General features: G+C 37.4%; 1 protein-coding gene across 14 annotated transcripts in view; it reads left to right on the top strand.

Annotated features, from left to right (window-relative positions):
* The window catches only part of adgrl3.1 (adhesion G protein-coupled receptor L3.1), a 225729-nt gene that overhangs the window by 156357 nt on the left and 55625 nt on the right, over nucleotides 1–13747 (top strand). For all 14 annotated transcript variants that reach the window (XM_038290305.1, XM_038290304.1, XM_038290309.1 and 11 more), the window contains 2 exons: nucleotides 2644–2827; nucleotides 10491–10613. In XM_038290305.1, the coding sequence (XP_038146233.1) occupies nucleotides 2644–2827; nucleotides 10491–10613 (307 nt within the window). The remainder of the gene's footprint in view (nucleotides 1–2643; nucleotides 2828–10490; nucleotides 10614–13747) is intronic.

Genomic DNA, 13747 nt, shown 5'->3' with positions numbered 1-13747 from the left:
GTTTGCCTTCACTTTACCCATGGATGAGTACAAACAGTGCTGAGATGCTATGAAGCTTTCAGAGAAGATATTAGACTTAAGCTAAGCTTCAATCTAAGGGGGGCAATAAAGATGAAAGGTTTCTCCAGGTTAATTTCATTGGAAACCCTTACAGAGAGACTTAAAAAGAAAAAAATAATAATTAATCCTTTTTCCTTTCTTTTTAGAAAATTTAACTAGAAATTATACACTTTCAGTTTTACATTTGCAGCACACGTATATCATTATACATGTATTTAAACAAAAGAGAATGCTATTTCTTCATGTTTATTTGAGTCAAAGGTGGTTGAGCAATTAATTTATGATTAGGCCCTGCAATGAACTTGCATGAATTAACCATTCAGTCGGATGTCGGTTAGTGGTGAGCTAACAAACAAACCTTAATTGCTAGTTAAACAAATGTAGCCCCATCAAAAGTGTTACAGTTGAGGGAATTCACCCCCGTGAAATACCAGGGTGCAGGAAATGGGGAACAATGTTAGAACTAGATTCAAAGCTGACAGAGAACAAAGAAAACCTTGGAAAACATGTTTATTTTATATTGTCTAAACAAAAACTAAGCTGGTGTTATTGTAGTAGGAGCCAAATGTCAACAAATTGTATGGAGAAAAAGAACACATTTCAAAAGAACACCAGGATATCTCCCACAATGAAAATGAAACATCAACATAAAAACGATGACACCCAAACAGACACACTCCTAAAAAAAATCACAGTAATTTTGTTGGTACTTTGCTGACAAAACCAAACAGATTTTAGCTGCAATAAACTCGAAACTTCCTTTAAAAGGGCTCAGAAGCCTGCGACTGTCTGTCACAATGTTGACAGGATGTTGATAGAAACACGTTTGCACGAGTGCTGAACATCCACTGCTGCTTATTTCTGGCTGTTTGCTGAAGAAGTGGATTAATTAGTTTTTGTTTACATGTTACCCTCCCAAACTCATCCTGTATGCATCCCTACTAATTAGCTGCTAGCGCTGAAAGAGGACATAATATTATCATATTAGCTTGTTGGGACTAGTTTTGTCTGTGTGTGTGTCTGAAATATACAGTATTTACTTGTAGATATAGCTTTTTGCTAAATAACCTGAATTTATCATTAGTCTCTTTTAAATTGCTTACAGTACTTTGAAAAAGTATCCATAGCCAGTGAACCACAATATATTTTAGGGGGTCTTATGCTTATGGGCGAGAACAACACAAGCTAGTACTGTGTTTCAGAAGAAATACAATTTTATACTCCATTACTCTTTTATTTTTATTTCATGGGAGTTTAGAACAAGTGTTTGCCTCATATTTTAGAAATTACTTAAATTTCCGTTTACTTACTTTCTTTAAGTCTGTCACACAAAAAAACATTTGTCCCTACAGCCACAACTGGAAATGTTAAAAAGGTATTAATTGTTTTGTAAGAAATCTCATCCATAAAATTTCACACCAATTGCTGCAGATGCTTGTTTCTTATTTACTCTTCAAACTGGTTGACAGGGATCAGGACTAACCCAATTGCTGGGTGTGTAAATGGCAATAAACAAATTTTTCTCATCCCTCTTCTTTGCCCTTGTCAATTCCCTACCAGAGATACCTTTAGCTTCTTTAAAAGCAGCGACGTTACATTTTTTCGCTTTCTTACTGTCCTGCCTCTAAAAAAACGAAGTAAAGATGAGCAGTGTGTCTGCATGACGGCTGGTTTACAGATCAAGCGAAAATAAGGAGACAAAGGGGATTGTGAGATGTGTGTGTTTGATAGCACCTGTATTCGCTTTTCCGCCTCTTGCGCTCCCAGTGGACGCCTGTCACCATGGACTCACTGGACTGTTTTATCGCTCTCCCATGGCTCTTCCCATCTTTCCCCCCTGTCCCTCCCTCTGCACCAGCTCTCCTTTCTCTCTGTCTCTTTATCTCTCCCTGGGCCTTCCTGAGTTGTATGTATGTGACTGTGTGTGGGTGTGTGTGCATTGATGTTTATGCAGGAAAAGCAAGAGATGACTCCTTAAGGGCATAAGGAAATGTAAAAAGGTATTATAGTGGAGAACAGTTCATTTATGGCAGGTTGTTATAAAATCTTTGAATATAGAACTACATCGCAGTGTTGGATTCAAACCAAAAAACTGTAAATGCGATAAAACATTCATTTCTTTCCCACACCCACTATAGAAATTGTTCCAAGTGTTCGATGGGACTGTGGTTTAAAAGGAAAAGCTGAAGCAGGTTTTAGGGTGTCGAAACATGGTGATTGCAATCAACTAACAAGCTTGATTTTCAAAACATCTGTGATTATCCACATATAAAGAGAAAAAATGAGTGAGTGCTAAAAATCAGCTTTTTTTATACAACAATTTAGCTTTCTTGTTTTTCATGTCTGCATGGGAATGCCACATTTGCATCGCTACCATTATGTTGTCCTGATTGCCATAATTTATCAACTTGATAAAGCTACTGCATTCTCATGGCTCCTGGCTTCAGTAGTTGGGGGTGTAGCAGCGCTGCTTGTGCTATAAATGTATTTGCATTCGTTTTTTTACGTGGAGCATGACTGACTGGAAGTGGTGAAGGAGTCAGCTCCAGCTATGTGACCTCTGTGTCTTTATTGCTCCCCCAGGCAATGGTTGAGACGGTAAATAATTTGTTGCATCCAAGAGCTCAGGCCGCATGGAAAGAGCTGCCTACCAGTGAGCAGCTGCACTCAGCCACTCTGCTCCTCGACACCGTGGAAACGGGCGCTTTCATGTTGGCCGACAACCTCCTGAAGACAGACACGGTGCAGGAAACCACCGACTACATCCGTAAGTACATCTCACAGTTCCTTCCCAGCAAACATTTCACAGTTGGAGTTATTTGGAAACTCAACCGTGAAGCAAAACTGTTAGAAATAGTGATCAATTTTCAATCCATTTTAACATGCTTTTAATACATTTAAAATGATCTTAAAAGTATTGATTCTCATAATCACAAATGAAAGTCAGCTACAAAGATCCAGTGGTCTGTTCGCAATGTGTCAAATACAGTAAGCTGTAATACCTTGCTTGCTTTGATGCTTGCAGTAACTCTTCTGTACTTTCACTAATTACTGAGGCATTGTTCTTGATGAATAATTAAAAACTTTAGAAACATAAATAGCACATTAACAAAATGTGGGTTTGCTAATATATATATATATATATATTTTTTTTTTTTATAAAGACTGATCCTTTCTAATGGACATTTTCTAATGTAAGTCATTAGTAGGGGGCTCTCTGTGACATTGCAATAGGAGGATTGCCGGTTCAAACCCCAGCTCCGCCTGTCACAGTCATTGTGTCCTTGGGCAAAACTTTTTGGCTGCGTTGCCTACTGATGGTGGTCACAGGGCCCGGTGCAGCCCTGTGTGGTGCAGCCCTGTTTTAGTCAGTGACCCCCAGGGAAGCTGTGGCTACAGTATAGTTTGACCCAAACAGTGCATGCATGAATGAGTGTACTGTAGTGTAAAATGCTTTCGAGTCCCTTGACTTGAAATGTCGCTACAAAGATAATTTACCATTAAGGCTTGTTGTGTCCACCTGGTTCCTGCTCATCACTTGCTTTCCACCTGTTTGCCCCGCTATTAAAACCTCCATTTCTTAATCCTATTTGTTGGAATCTTCTATTCCTGTTCAAGTTTAGCCTATTTTTGCTCTCGCTGTCTTGATCTCCTAATGCCTGCTTTGTATTTATTTGTCATTTTGATTAAGTAGAAAACATTTAATCTCCTGCATTTGGGTCCAATTCAAGGCACTGCATTTTTGCAGTGCGAACTTCAAACAGAAGCCCCCCCCTTTCTATTCTTGCTGGACAATGGTCCGCTACAAGTCAGTTATTTAGCCATCATTCATACCCTCAAATATGCTTGACAAAAATCTTTTTTTTTTTCTTTTATTACCCCAAATGTTAAATATTTTATTAAAATTGTATAGTATGATCAAGTGTTTTATGAATATTTATCTCTATATATTTTAAAGAGAAAATTACAAACTTAAATATATTCATATATTTATTTAAGTTTTTTGTAAAAAGCAGTTCCCAATGTTTTTTCCTGGTAATTGGATGAAATTAATTTAATAACCTTCAAATATGTAATTATCATAGCACCACAGTGGGATGCACATGTTGATAGTAGTAACCAAATATTTTGCTATATTCATGTTTGATCACTATAGAAACATGCATCTTTGCTATATACCAGAAATGATATAGCTCCCTGAATAGTCTTCATTAAAAAAAGCAACTAAACTGTTGAAGTTGCTATTGTTTTTATTTTCCAAATGGTGGTTGTATTTCTCTAAGTGGGAGCAGAGAAGGATGATACTGTTGATCTGGTTGGAAAATAAAAGACAAATATTCACACGGTACACGAAAACAAAAGCTGCAAAAAATAATGCTCTAATAACATGATTAATTAGTTCATATTCTGCAGGGGTGCAGAGCAAAACAAAACAAACAGAACCCCATGAAGCTGTCAGTGATAACACAGCATGACAGGTAGTCAATAAATTTACAAAACAGAACACGTGTGCAGTTTTAGGTGGTCTCTCCGCTGTGCTTCAGCAGGTTTTCTGAGGGTGCTAAAGGGGGAAAACAAGGCTTGTAAAAGGGGGGTTTTATTGTCCTATTACTTCTCCTTTTTTCAGTTTGTTTATGCATCTCTTGGTTCTGTGAATTCAATTCTTTCTCAAAAGATGCAGGAATAGTTTGTGAATTTTGTTGATTCAAAAGTTATATATAACCGACAGAGCTTTATAGTTAATTACCAGAGGTTAACATCATCCAGTGTGTAACAATGATGTAGTCAAATCAGTACTTTTTATTGTATGTGCATCCGAATCAGCTCAATAAATATGATGCATTATCTTCTATTTACATTGCATTGTATGGCTATCATAGTAACTTTAATTAGAATGTGAAATAAGTTCTTCCAAAAGCAGAGAACCATCTCTTCACATTTTTAACACCTCAAGTAAAAGTGTAGGGAAACACTTGGATATATGTTCAAAAGCAATGATAGCTGATTGTGCTAAGTAAAATATATGCCATGGGAAGAACTGATTAATCCATAGACATTCTAACATCTTGAATGTTAAAAGAGTGAGTGCAGCTTTCACAGACTGAAATTACTTAGAATATCTAACATTTTAACATATCATTTTTCAAACATGAACAAGTTGAAATGTAATAAATGATGCCATCTGTCAGGTTTTAGTTATTATTGTAAATGTCAGCAAAGATATTTTCTAATTGCTTTTAGAGATGTCTACACCTGGTGCGGTATTACTGCTCATCGTTGTGAACTGCTGTTTTTAGCAGACTCCTTAGAGTCTCGAAGGCCCAGTCTGCCCTTATCGATCTACTGATTGATTGCCAGGCATCTAGTTTTTGTTCCTTTCAGACATTTGTGTTAAACTGGCTATTATAAAAGCATCATCCTGACTTGATTCATGATGAGCTACAGTTTCTTGCAGAAGAATGAAAGTATTTATTATTTTTATTTTTGCCTTGTTTTAAAGTCAAGAGTAAGTTTTTTTTTGCTGGATTTTATGGAGTAGGTATCACAAAGTAGCACATAATTGCAAAAAAGTGCAATTTAAATAGTATTGTATTTGCATTTAGACGTTTTTACTCTGCTACCCTTAAAAATAATTAGCCAAGTGATTGCAGAGGTTTACCTAATTAGTAATAAGGCTGTGCAACTGACCTCAGGAACAATATATAGTAAATATCAAAATGGAAAGAGTACAAGCATAGCTGAAAAGCTTTCCAATGCATGGACATCCACCTAAACTGAGGGCTAGGAAAGAAAGCTTTATTCATGCCAACAGAAGCAGTTGGCAATTTTAGAGGAGCCCCAGATGTCCACATCTCAGGTGATTAAATAATTTTAACAGATAACTAAAAGCTATAGGCATTATAAATTTAGGTTTTGTGGAGAGTTTCTTATCGTCATTTTGTTTGGTAATAACATGAAATGCAATGGTTTAATATAATAATAATAAAAAAAAAAACGTTTGAATATTTTCTAATGCATGACAGTTTGATTTCAGTTCAGAAACAGAAATAAAGCCTGTATATCAGTGTTGCATAAATTTAGTAAAGAAAATCCTAACCTTCCTTTCTTTTGTAATTCAAGCTTTATAACCCAGTAGACCTGTTTACATGCACAACAAGCCATGCAGCAAGCTGAGGGAGATGGGAAAATCTGCAAAGCTTTTTATCACCTCTTTAAAGGTCTCCATGCTTTGCTTTATTATGAGGAGTAAATATGCAAAGCTGTCAAGATAGAGGTCAGTATCAAGATACTTAAGGATCAGACCCTCTGAGATCCTTATCTAACAAAATGAAGGAAAATATTGGCCTTGAGGCTGCCATGCTTGTTTTTTTTAACCAGAGACAATCATTTTTATTTATTTATCTTTCCATATTCTCTGCCCTCTGCTTGTAGGCGGAATTGACAAAGCAGAACAAAGCTTGTTATTAAGGCATTGTGCATACCACTTTCCATTTCTCTCTTTCTTCTTTGCCCATAATCTGTTTTCTTGCCCAATCATGTCATTACTGGGCTGCAGCACAACAGAGTTTTGCTTTCTCTTTGCTTTTCATGCCTTTAGGAGATAATATATCTGTAAGCCTTCATTTAATCTGAACCCAGACCAGCAAGTCGCACCCGCTTAGATCCCCCAGTTATCCTCCTATTTACTTCCAATGTGATTTGATATTTTTAAAAGCTTCCTTCACATCATCCCCCCATTACGAGAATTCAGTGGACTTGTGAGCTACTCAGTCACAGATGAAAAGCCATGAAGGAGGAGCAGGAGAAGAGAGGAAAATGAAGATGATAAGAGAAGAAGAAGACTAGATGAATGCATGCTTGAGGGCGATGGTGGCAGTTGAATGTCAAATGATGCTCTAAGGCCCTATTTTGGCTCACTTTTACATCAGTAAGCAATGACATTACATCTATTTAAATCACACAGCTTGGTGATTACATTACGGCGTTTTCCTTTTGGAGACAGGCGGTTCAGACAGATAAGATTCCACAAAGTCTGTCCTTTGCAGGCTGACCTTGCAAAATTGTTAATTAGATTTAACAGAATTGTTCTTTTTGAAGTGATGCACAGTAACAAAAATAGAGTTATATCTAGTTCATTTCTGAGAAGTAGCAGCAACTCTCTTGGCATCATTGGATTTAAACCCAGCTGATCAAAGTGGCTGAAGCTAACCAACACACATGATAGAACGACAACCTTGAAACAAACATCCAAACTGGTTCACCGAATCACGTCTTATGAGCTTATAACACATTATTATTTGACAAAAGAGACAAAGGATCCCAAATGATCTTTCTTGGTGATTACAGATTCTCATAGAAGAACATGTGAAGCATTCCCATTAAGAATAATCGTCTAATAGAAAAAGTAAGACAATGTAAAAAAGTTGGAATATTAGTGATTTAAGTTAATATTTTCATTGATTTTGACGCAACTGATTTGAATCACAAAAAAAAACACCATTTCTGTTCATATTGATTTCCTGTTTCAAACTGAAGTGTTTTTGCTGGAATTTTATGCAGTAGGTATCACAAAGTAGCACATAATTGCAAAAGAAATTGCATTGTAAATAGTATAAGATGTATTTGTATTTAGACCTCTTTACTCTGCTACCCTTAAAAACATTTAGCCAAGTAATTGCAGAGGTTTACCTTATCAGTAATAAGTCTGTTAAACTAGTCTCAGGAACATTGCATAGCAAATATCAACAAGACTAAGACACACCAGTCAGCTTAGGTATAAAGGTACGGAGAAGTTTTAAAGATAAGGCTTTAAAACATTATTCAAAAATGTGATATATTTATCATCATCTAAAATTCTATGAGTCAAAATTGATTGCTGTAGTTGTTATGAAAAAAAAAACAGAATGAACAAGAATCCTAAGATTAAAACCCTAAATAGGTAAAAAGCATGTCAAATCCAAAACTTTAATGGTCATAATTAAATATCCCTTAAGTGTTCAAAATGGTACTACTTTCACTTAAATATAGTATTATATATATATATATATATATATATATATATATATATATATATATATATATATATATATATATATATATATATATATATATATATATATATATATATCACAAAACCATCTTTATTTTACTCTAAAAATCCTGAACAATCCATTTTAAGTATTGCAGCTTTGTCCAGTAGTGTACATTCCTACTCGGTTTTCATTTATATAATTCCTGCAACACATCCCCTCCAATTATTTTATCCTTCCAAATACACCACATAAATATTGTTACATAAACACTCATCAAAATGTAGGCTACTGCATGAACTTCAAAGAAGAATCTGCCATTTTGGGGTAGGGGTAAAAAAAAAAATTTGGTTTCCACGTTCTTTTTCCTATTTTTTGTGCTCTTAATCTTCCCTTCCAGCTAATCCAGTGGGAAGATCCTCCATGATTATCTTTTCTCCCTGTATTCATAACCAGCCCAAACCGCCTGTCATCTGTGCACCTCCCTTCCTTTTTTCTAACTGCCTCTATCTTCCCTTGCACTTTTTAAGCTCATCCCCCTCCACATTCGCCGTCCTCTTTTCTTTTCCTAACAAGCTTTTTAGATGGGAGTGAGTGACAAGAATAAATTATTTGACGCTATTTAGAGATGCTGCTGCAGGAACTGTAAGTGATTTTATTGTGTGAGATTGTGACTGAGGAGCTGTATAAGGCAGAAGGATAAAAAGTGTTATTATTAGAAGCAAAACAGTGATTTAGAAGGGATAACACAGTGGTAACAGTGCGCGTGTGTGTGATAATGATAATGAACAAGTGTGTTTCTAAGGAGGAGGGTTGTCATGACATGGATGTTTTAATTAGATTAGACCCAGTGTGTTTCAATACCCTGCCGATCTCAATGGGCGTGGGCGTGCGCGCACGAGGATGTGTATATTCACACCTCTGGATTTTTTTTACAACCACCAATTTGAGTGTTTTTTTTGTGTCTGCATGTACTGTTACTAAGTAGACTTTACAATAGAAATTTTGAAATTAAAGTGAAAAGGTGTATGTTTAATGTTTTGTTTTTGTTTTTTTGGGTTTTTTTTTTATTCTGGGGTGTACATTTTCCTTTCAACCCCCTGCGTCAATAATTGCTGGAACCACATTTGCAAGTCTTTTGTGATCTACGAATTTTTTGTTTTTTTTTGTTTTTTTTTTAGATTAGATTAGATCAGCTTTATTGATCTCACAGCGGAGAAATTCACTGGTCATATTTTGGCATATTAATTAAAGAAGAGGGTGCAAACAAGGAGGAAAAAGGTGCATTAAGAATAAACAATATATATACAGTATATCAAGATAAATGAGGATTAATGTGCAAGTGCATCTCTCCTTGGTTTAACTTTTTCAAATATTCTGCATTTAGCATCATGCATCTTCTGCTTTCCTGTTTTTATGAGGAAAAGCTCAAAATGCCTATTGCACTGAATATGATTTAAGGCTCCCAAAATTAGAAAATCATGTATCATTCTCATTCCACTTACCGTTTTTTAACAGTTTTGTGTTGATTTATTAAATGAAATTACACCACCGGTGTTACTCTTGCATGGCCCTATATTGCAGGCGGTTTGTGTCTTACAGACATGTCAGGTTTGTCTTCCTTTCACTGTGCATCACAGTTTGTATTTATGTCTGTCATGTCATGCCTCCATTTCCTCCCCCCTGCACTTCAGTATCTCTTTCATCCGAGCCCCATCTATTAAACTTAGCAAAACATTATAGTCTTTTTCCATCTGTCTCCACTCCACTCCTTTCAACACATCCTCTCATTTTCAATCCCAGCCATTCCACTATTACGACTGCGCTCTCCTTCTTTTTTAGCCCCCCCCAGCACTTCTTACCCGTTTTTAGCTCATCATCCATGCACTCTTGTTTTTTTATCTGACTTGTCGCCATGTTGTTTACTCAATTTGAGAGGGCTGTTTTTGCCATGAAAAGCAGCAGGCTAAATCACCAAATCACTCAGAAGCACAAGATAGCAATACACCAAAGGTATAATTAGTCCTTAATTAGAAACTTTATCTAACACTTTACACGGTTGTAATCAGGAATGTGCTAACGAACTAGAATTGTGAAATTAGATTCCAACAATAGAAGAAAGGCAGGGTAATCTACCTCTATGTGTCCAACCAGTTGCTTGGAGACACAGCTACTGTTTAAAGTATAAAAAATTCTCATTATTTCTGTCTAAAGCATGTCAGTTTTTTTTCTCTTTTAATTTAGTTCTTTAGAAGTAGTTGGAAACTGCTCGAGGATTCAAGCCAGTGTTCTGCTTTGAAGCACTTAGCGAGAAAACATCTTTGCTACAGGAGTCTGTAAAGCAAATCAGATGTTATGTGTTAGGCTATGATTTTACATTAAGGTGTTTTCTTTTTTCAGAGCTGGAGGTAGCCAGGCTAAGCACAGATGGAAACCTTGCGGATCTGACGTTTCCACAGTCGGAGCAACATGGAAACTCCATCCAGCTGTCAGCGAGCACTCTTAAACAGAACGGAAGAAATGGTAAAAGTTTCCCGTACTCTACTTCCTAATCCTCGATATGGCGTTAGTGACCCATCTCACGCCCCGGTTAGCTGACTTGCACTGGTTTCTCTGTTAAATTAATTAATTCAGGCTTTCCTGTATAAACCAGTCGAACCACTTTAAATATACAGTGAAAAAGCTTTGTTCCCCTCAGAAATTTAATCTGTATTTGCTTTTTTTTTAAATCAGATTTATCTGTCAGATCTCATCAGACAATGATAGTTTTAGCAGTTCCAAAACATACTTGAACTTAATAAGGTTGCAGGATCAACTTGATACTGTGCAAATTATGAAATATTTTCCCTCTAGTCAATTCATGAATTAAGTGTTTACAGTGATTACAGTTATATTTGATTACCACCAAAAAGGTACAATCATTAAATCACTTAAAATCCCTTAGGGTGACAGTGGCGTCGGGTGCAGGCATTTGCCCTGCAATTGAGGGGTTGTCTGTTCGAGCCCCCAGCTCCATCTTTCAGTCTCGTTGTGTCCTTGGGCAAGAAGCTTCATTTGCATTGCAAAGCGGTTTGATCAAGTCTCTTGACTTGAAAAAGGGCTATTTAAGTATAGGCCATTTGCCAGTTAAAATGGGCTTCTCTTCCCAAATAAAGTTAACTAAAAGATCTCCATTAGCAACAGATTATTCCCCAATCTGGTAAAAAAAAACAAAAACAAAAAAACAGGGCAAAATCATTGACATTAGTTTTTTTTTAAATAAATAATAATAATAATAATACGTTTTTTAAAGGTTTTGTGATCATCAAATTACTGTGGGTTCTATTTTCCAGAAACGAAGAAAACATGAAATGGTGGAAAATGCTTCTAACAATAACTAGTCGACCAAAATTACCCCAAAAGCATTCTGATAATGCATCCAGGATGCATTAGGTTAAGAGGATAATTACTCTTTCAGATCAGGCCAGGTCGGTTTGGATAGCTTAAACCTAAAATATTAAATCATATTTTTAAAACTTCTCTTTGCAATACTCATGTTTTTCTTTGTCTGATATTAACTGAGAAAGAACCAGAAAAATATGTGCAAGCAGGTGCTTTTTCACAGCACCCTAAGCGGCCATCCATACACAACCTGTTGAGGTCAGTTAGTCCAATTTTCCACACTCCAACACAAATGCCTCTTGAGATCATAATGCAGTTGATCAGTTGTCTTAAGTTTGTCTAGTTGTATGTTTTTACATCACTGCATGAAAAGTGAGATTTTCGTCCCCGTAAACCCCCGTAAACTCCCGCAGATCTGCCTGATTTTCGTCAGTTTCCGACAATTTGCAACCCGTGCTTGTCCGCGTTTGTCGTGCCACAAATTGTCGGAAACGGACAGTGACGTAGGTGGAGAGCGATCAGCTGTACTAATGGCCCTAATTAGCATATGAATGCAGCAAACCCGCGCGGCTGGCCAGGTCTGGCTTGAATAACCTTCTCAGTATTGGCTGAAACCACTATTCTCAAACAAATGAAATCGCTCGTGATTGGCAGCAAAACCACACGTGGCCACGCCAGGCTTTAATTTTCTTACTGAGTATTGGACGGAACCACTTCTTTTTAAACAAGTGAAGTCGCTCGTGATTGGTTGGCATATATATATATATTTACATATATATATTTATTCATATATATATTTATTCATTCATATATATATATATTCATATATTTATTCATTCATATATTTATTCATTCATATGCTGTGTATTTATGTTATCCTACACTACTACACAATTATTATGCTACCATCAAGGACATGAATGAATTTATACAGGAAATGAACATTTGCCAGGAAGCTGTTTATGCAAAGAAAGAGCTTTATTAAAACACACACAACTATATACAACGCGTATCCAAACACATGCGTATCTAAAAATTACAACTCCGTGAACGGTCCGTTTGCTTCCTCGGGGTTGGAGGTAACAGGCAGCATTCCCTCCGAGGCAGGTCCGATGTGCAGACGCCTACTGTGCGTGGCCTTGTACTTCGACATCGCTTCTAACCGGGACTGCAGCTTAACACAGAGTTCAGTGAGATCCGGCCTACGAAATGGCGGCGACCGTACAATCCATCCAGAGACACCGCCGACGACGCCATCTTCTTCGTCGGGCATGAGGTCGACGGTGGCGGACTTACAGAGTTCCACTTCCTCATCTGCCAGCACACTCTGCCTCGCCTTCAGCAGCTGAAAAAAAAAAAAAAAACATGAATCAGCGCACTGCATATGGACACAACACATCTATCAATGCACCCGAAAAATAGTCACCAAATAAAGTCTTACCCTCTTTCGTCTGGCCCGACTCCGAGCAGATAGCCTGGCAGCCTCCGCACGCAGCGTGCTCGCTAGCAGCGTGTATCTGAAGCTCCTGCATACCGTCTCATAATACGTCTTACAGGCAGCTGGAAAACAATTAAATGAGAGTGGTATGAATAAAAAAATAAAAAAATCAACCGCAAGTCACAGTAACAAGGAAGGAGAAAACATTAAAACAAGTCACTTACACACAATGTCGTCTTTATCAACATCGTGCAAATCCGAGCAAATAGGAGGTCACCGCCTCATTGTGAGGCGACTGTAGTCTGTGAAAAAAAAAAAAGTACAGCTATGGTCGGTATCCATCCGTATCCATGTCCTTTTACCGCAGAATGAAAGCATATTCTTTAAACCTTACCCCTGCCGGTTCATAGCGCCTGCAATTAGTCTCCGAGTTGTTAAGACGGCATAATGCTTCCTGTGAATCACAAAAAATACACTTTAGTAAAGCTTTAGGCTAGGCTGCTTTTAGCTTACCTAGCTAGGCTAGGCTGTCTTTAGCTTGCCTAGCTAAGCTAGGCTGCTTTTAGCATAGCTACCAGTAATCGAACATATATTTACCGCTAGCGTGGCGTTGTGCACCCGTCTTCTCTTCCTCGAGTTCGTATTAGGGTGGCCAGATGTCCGGCTTTAGGGCGGACAGTCCGGATTTTCATTGCACTGTCCGGCGTCCGGCGCTGCACCCAGCCGGACGTGTATTTGTCCTCCTTTACCCCCAGATTCCACATACTCTGTCAGCGCTCCGCCCCGCTCACGTACGGAGTACTTGTCTGTCTTCTTCTTCTTCTTCTTCTTGTCGAGT

This window comes from Cyprinodon tularosa, unplaced genomic scaffold (genome assembly GCF_016077235.1).
Source record: "Cyprinodon tularosa strain WSP-4 unplaced genomic scaffold, ASM1607723v1 ctg279, whole genome shotgun sequence".
NCBI classification, from domain to species: Eukaryota; Metazoa; Chordata; class Actinopteri; order Cyprinodontiformes; family Cyprinodontidae; genus Cyprinodon; species Cyprinodon tularosa.
Note: the sequence above shows the minus strand (reverse complement) of the source record. Positions and strands in the feature narration are given on the sequence as shown.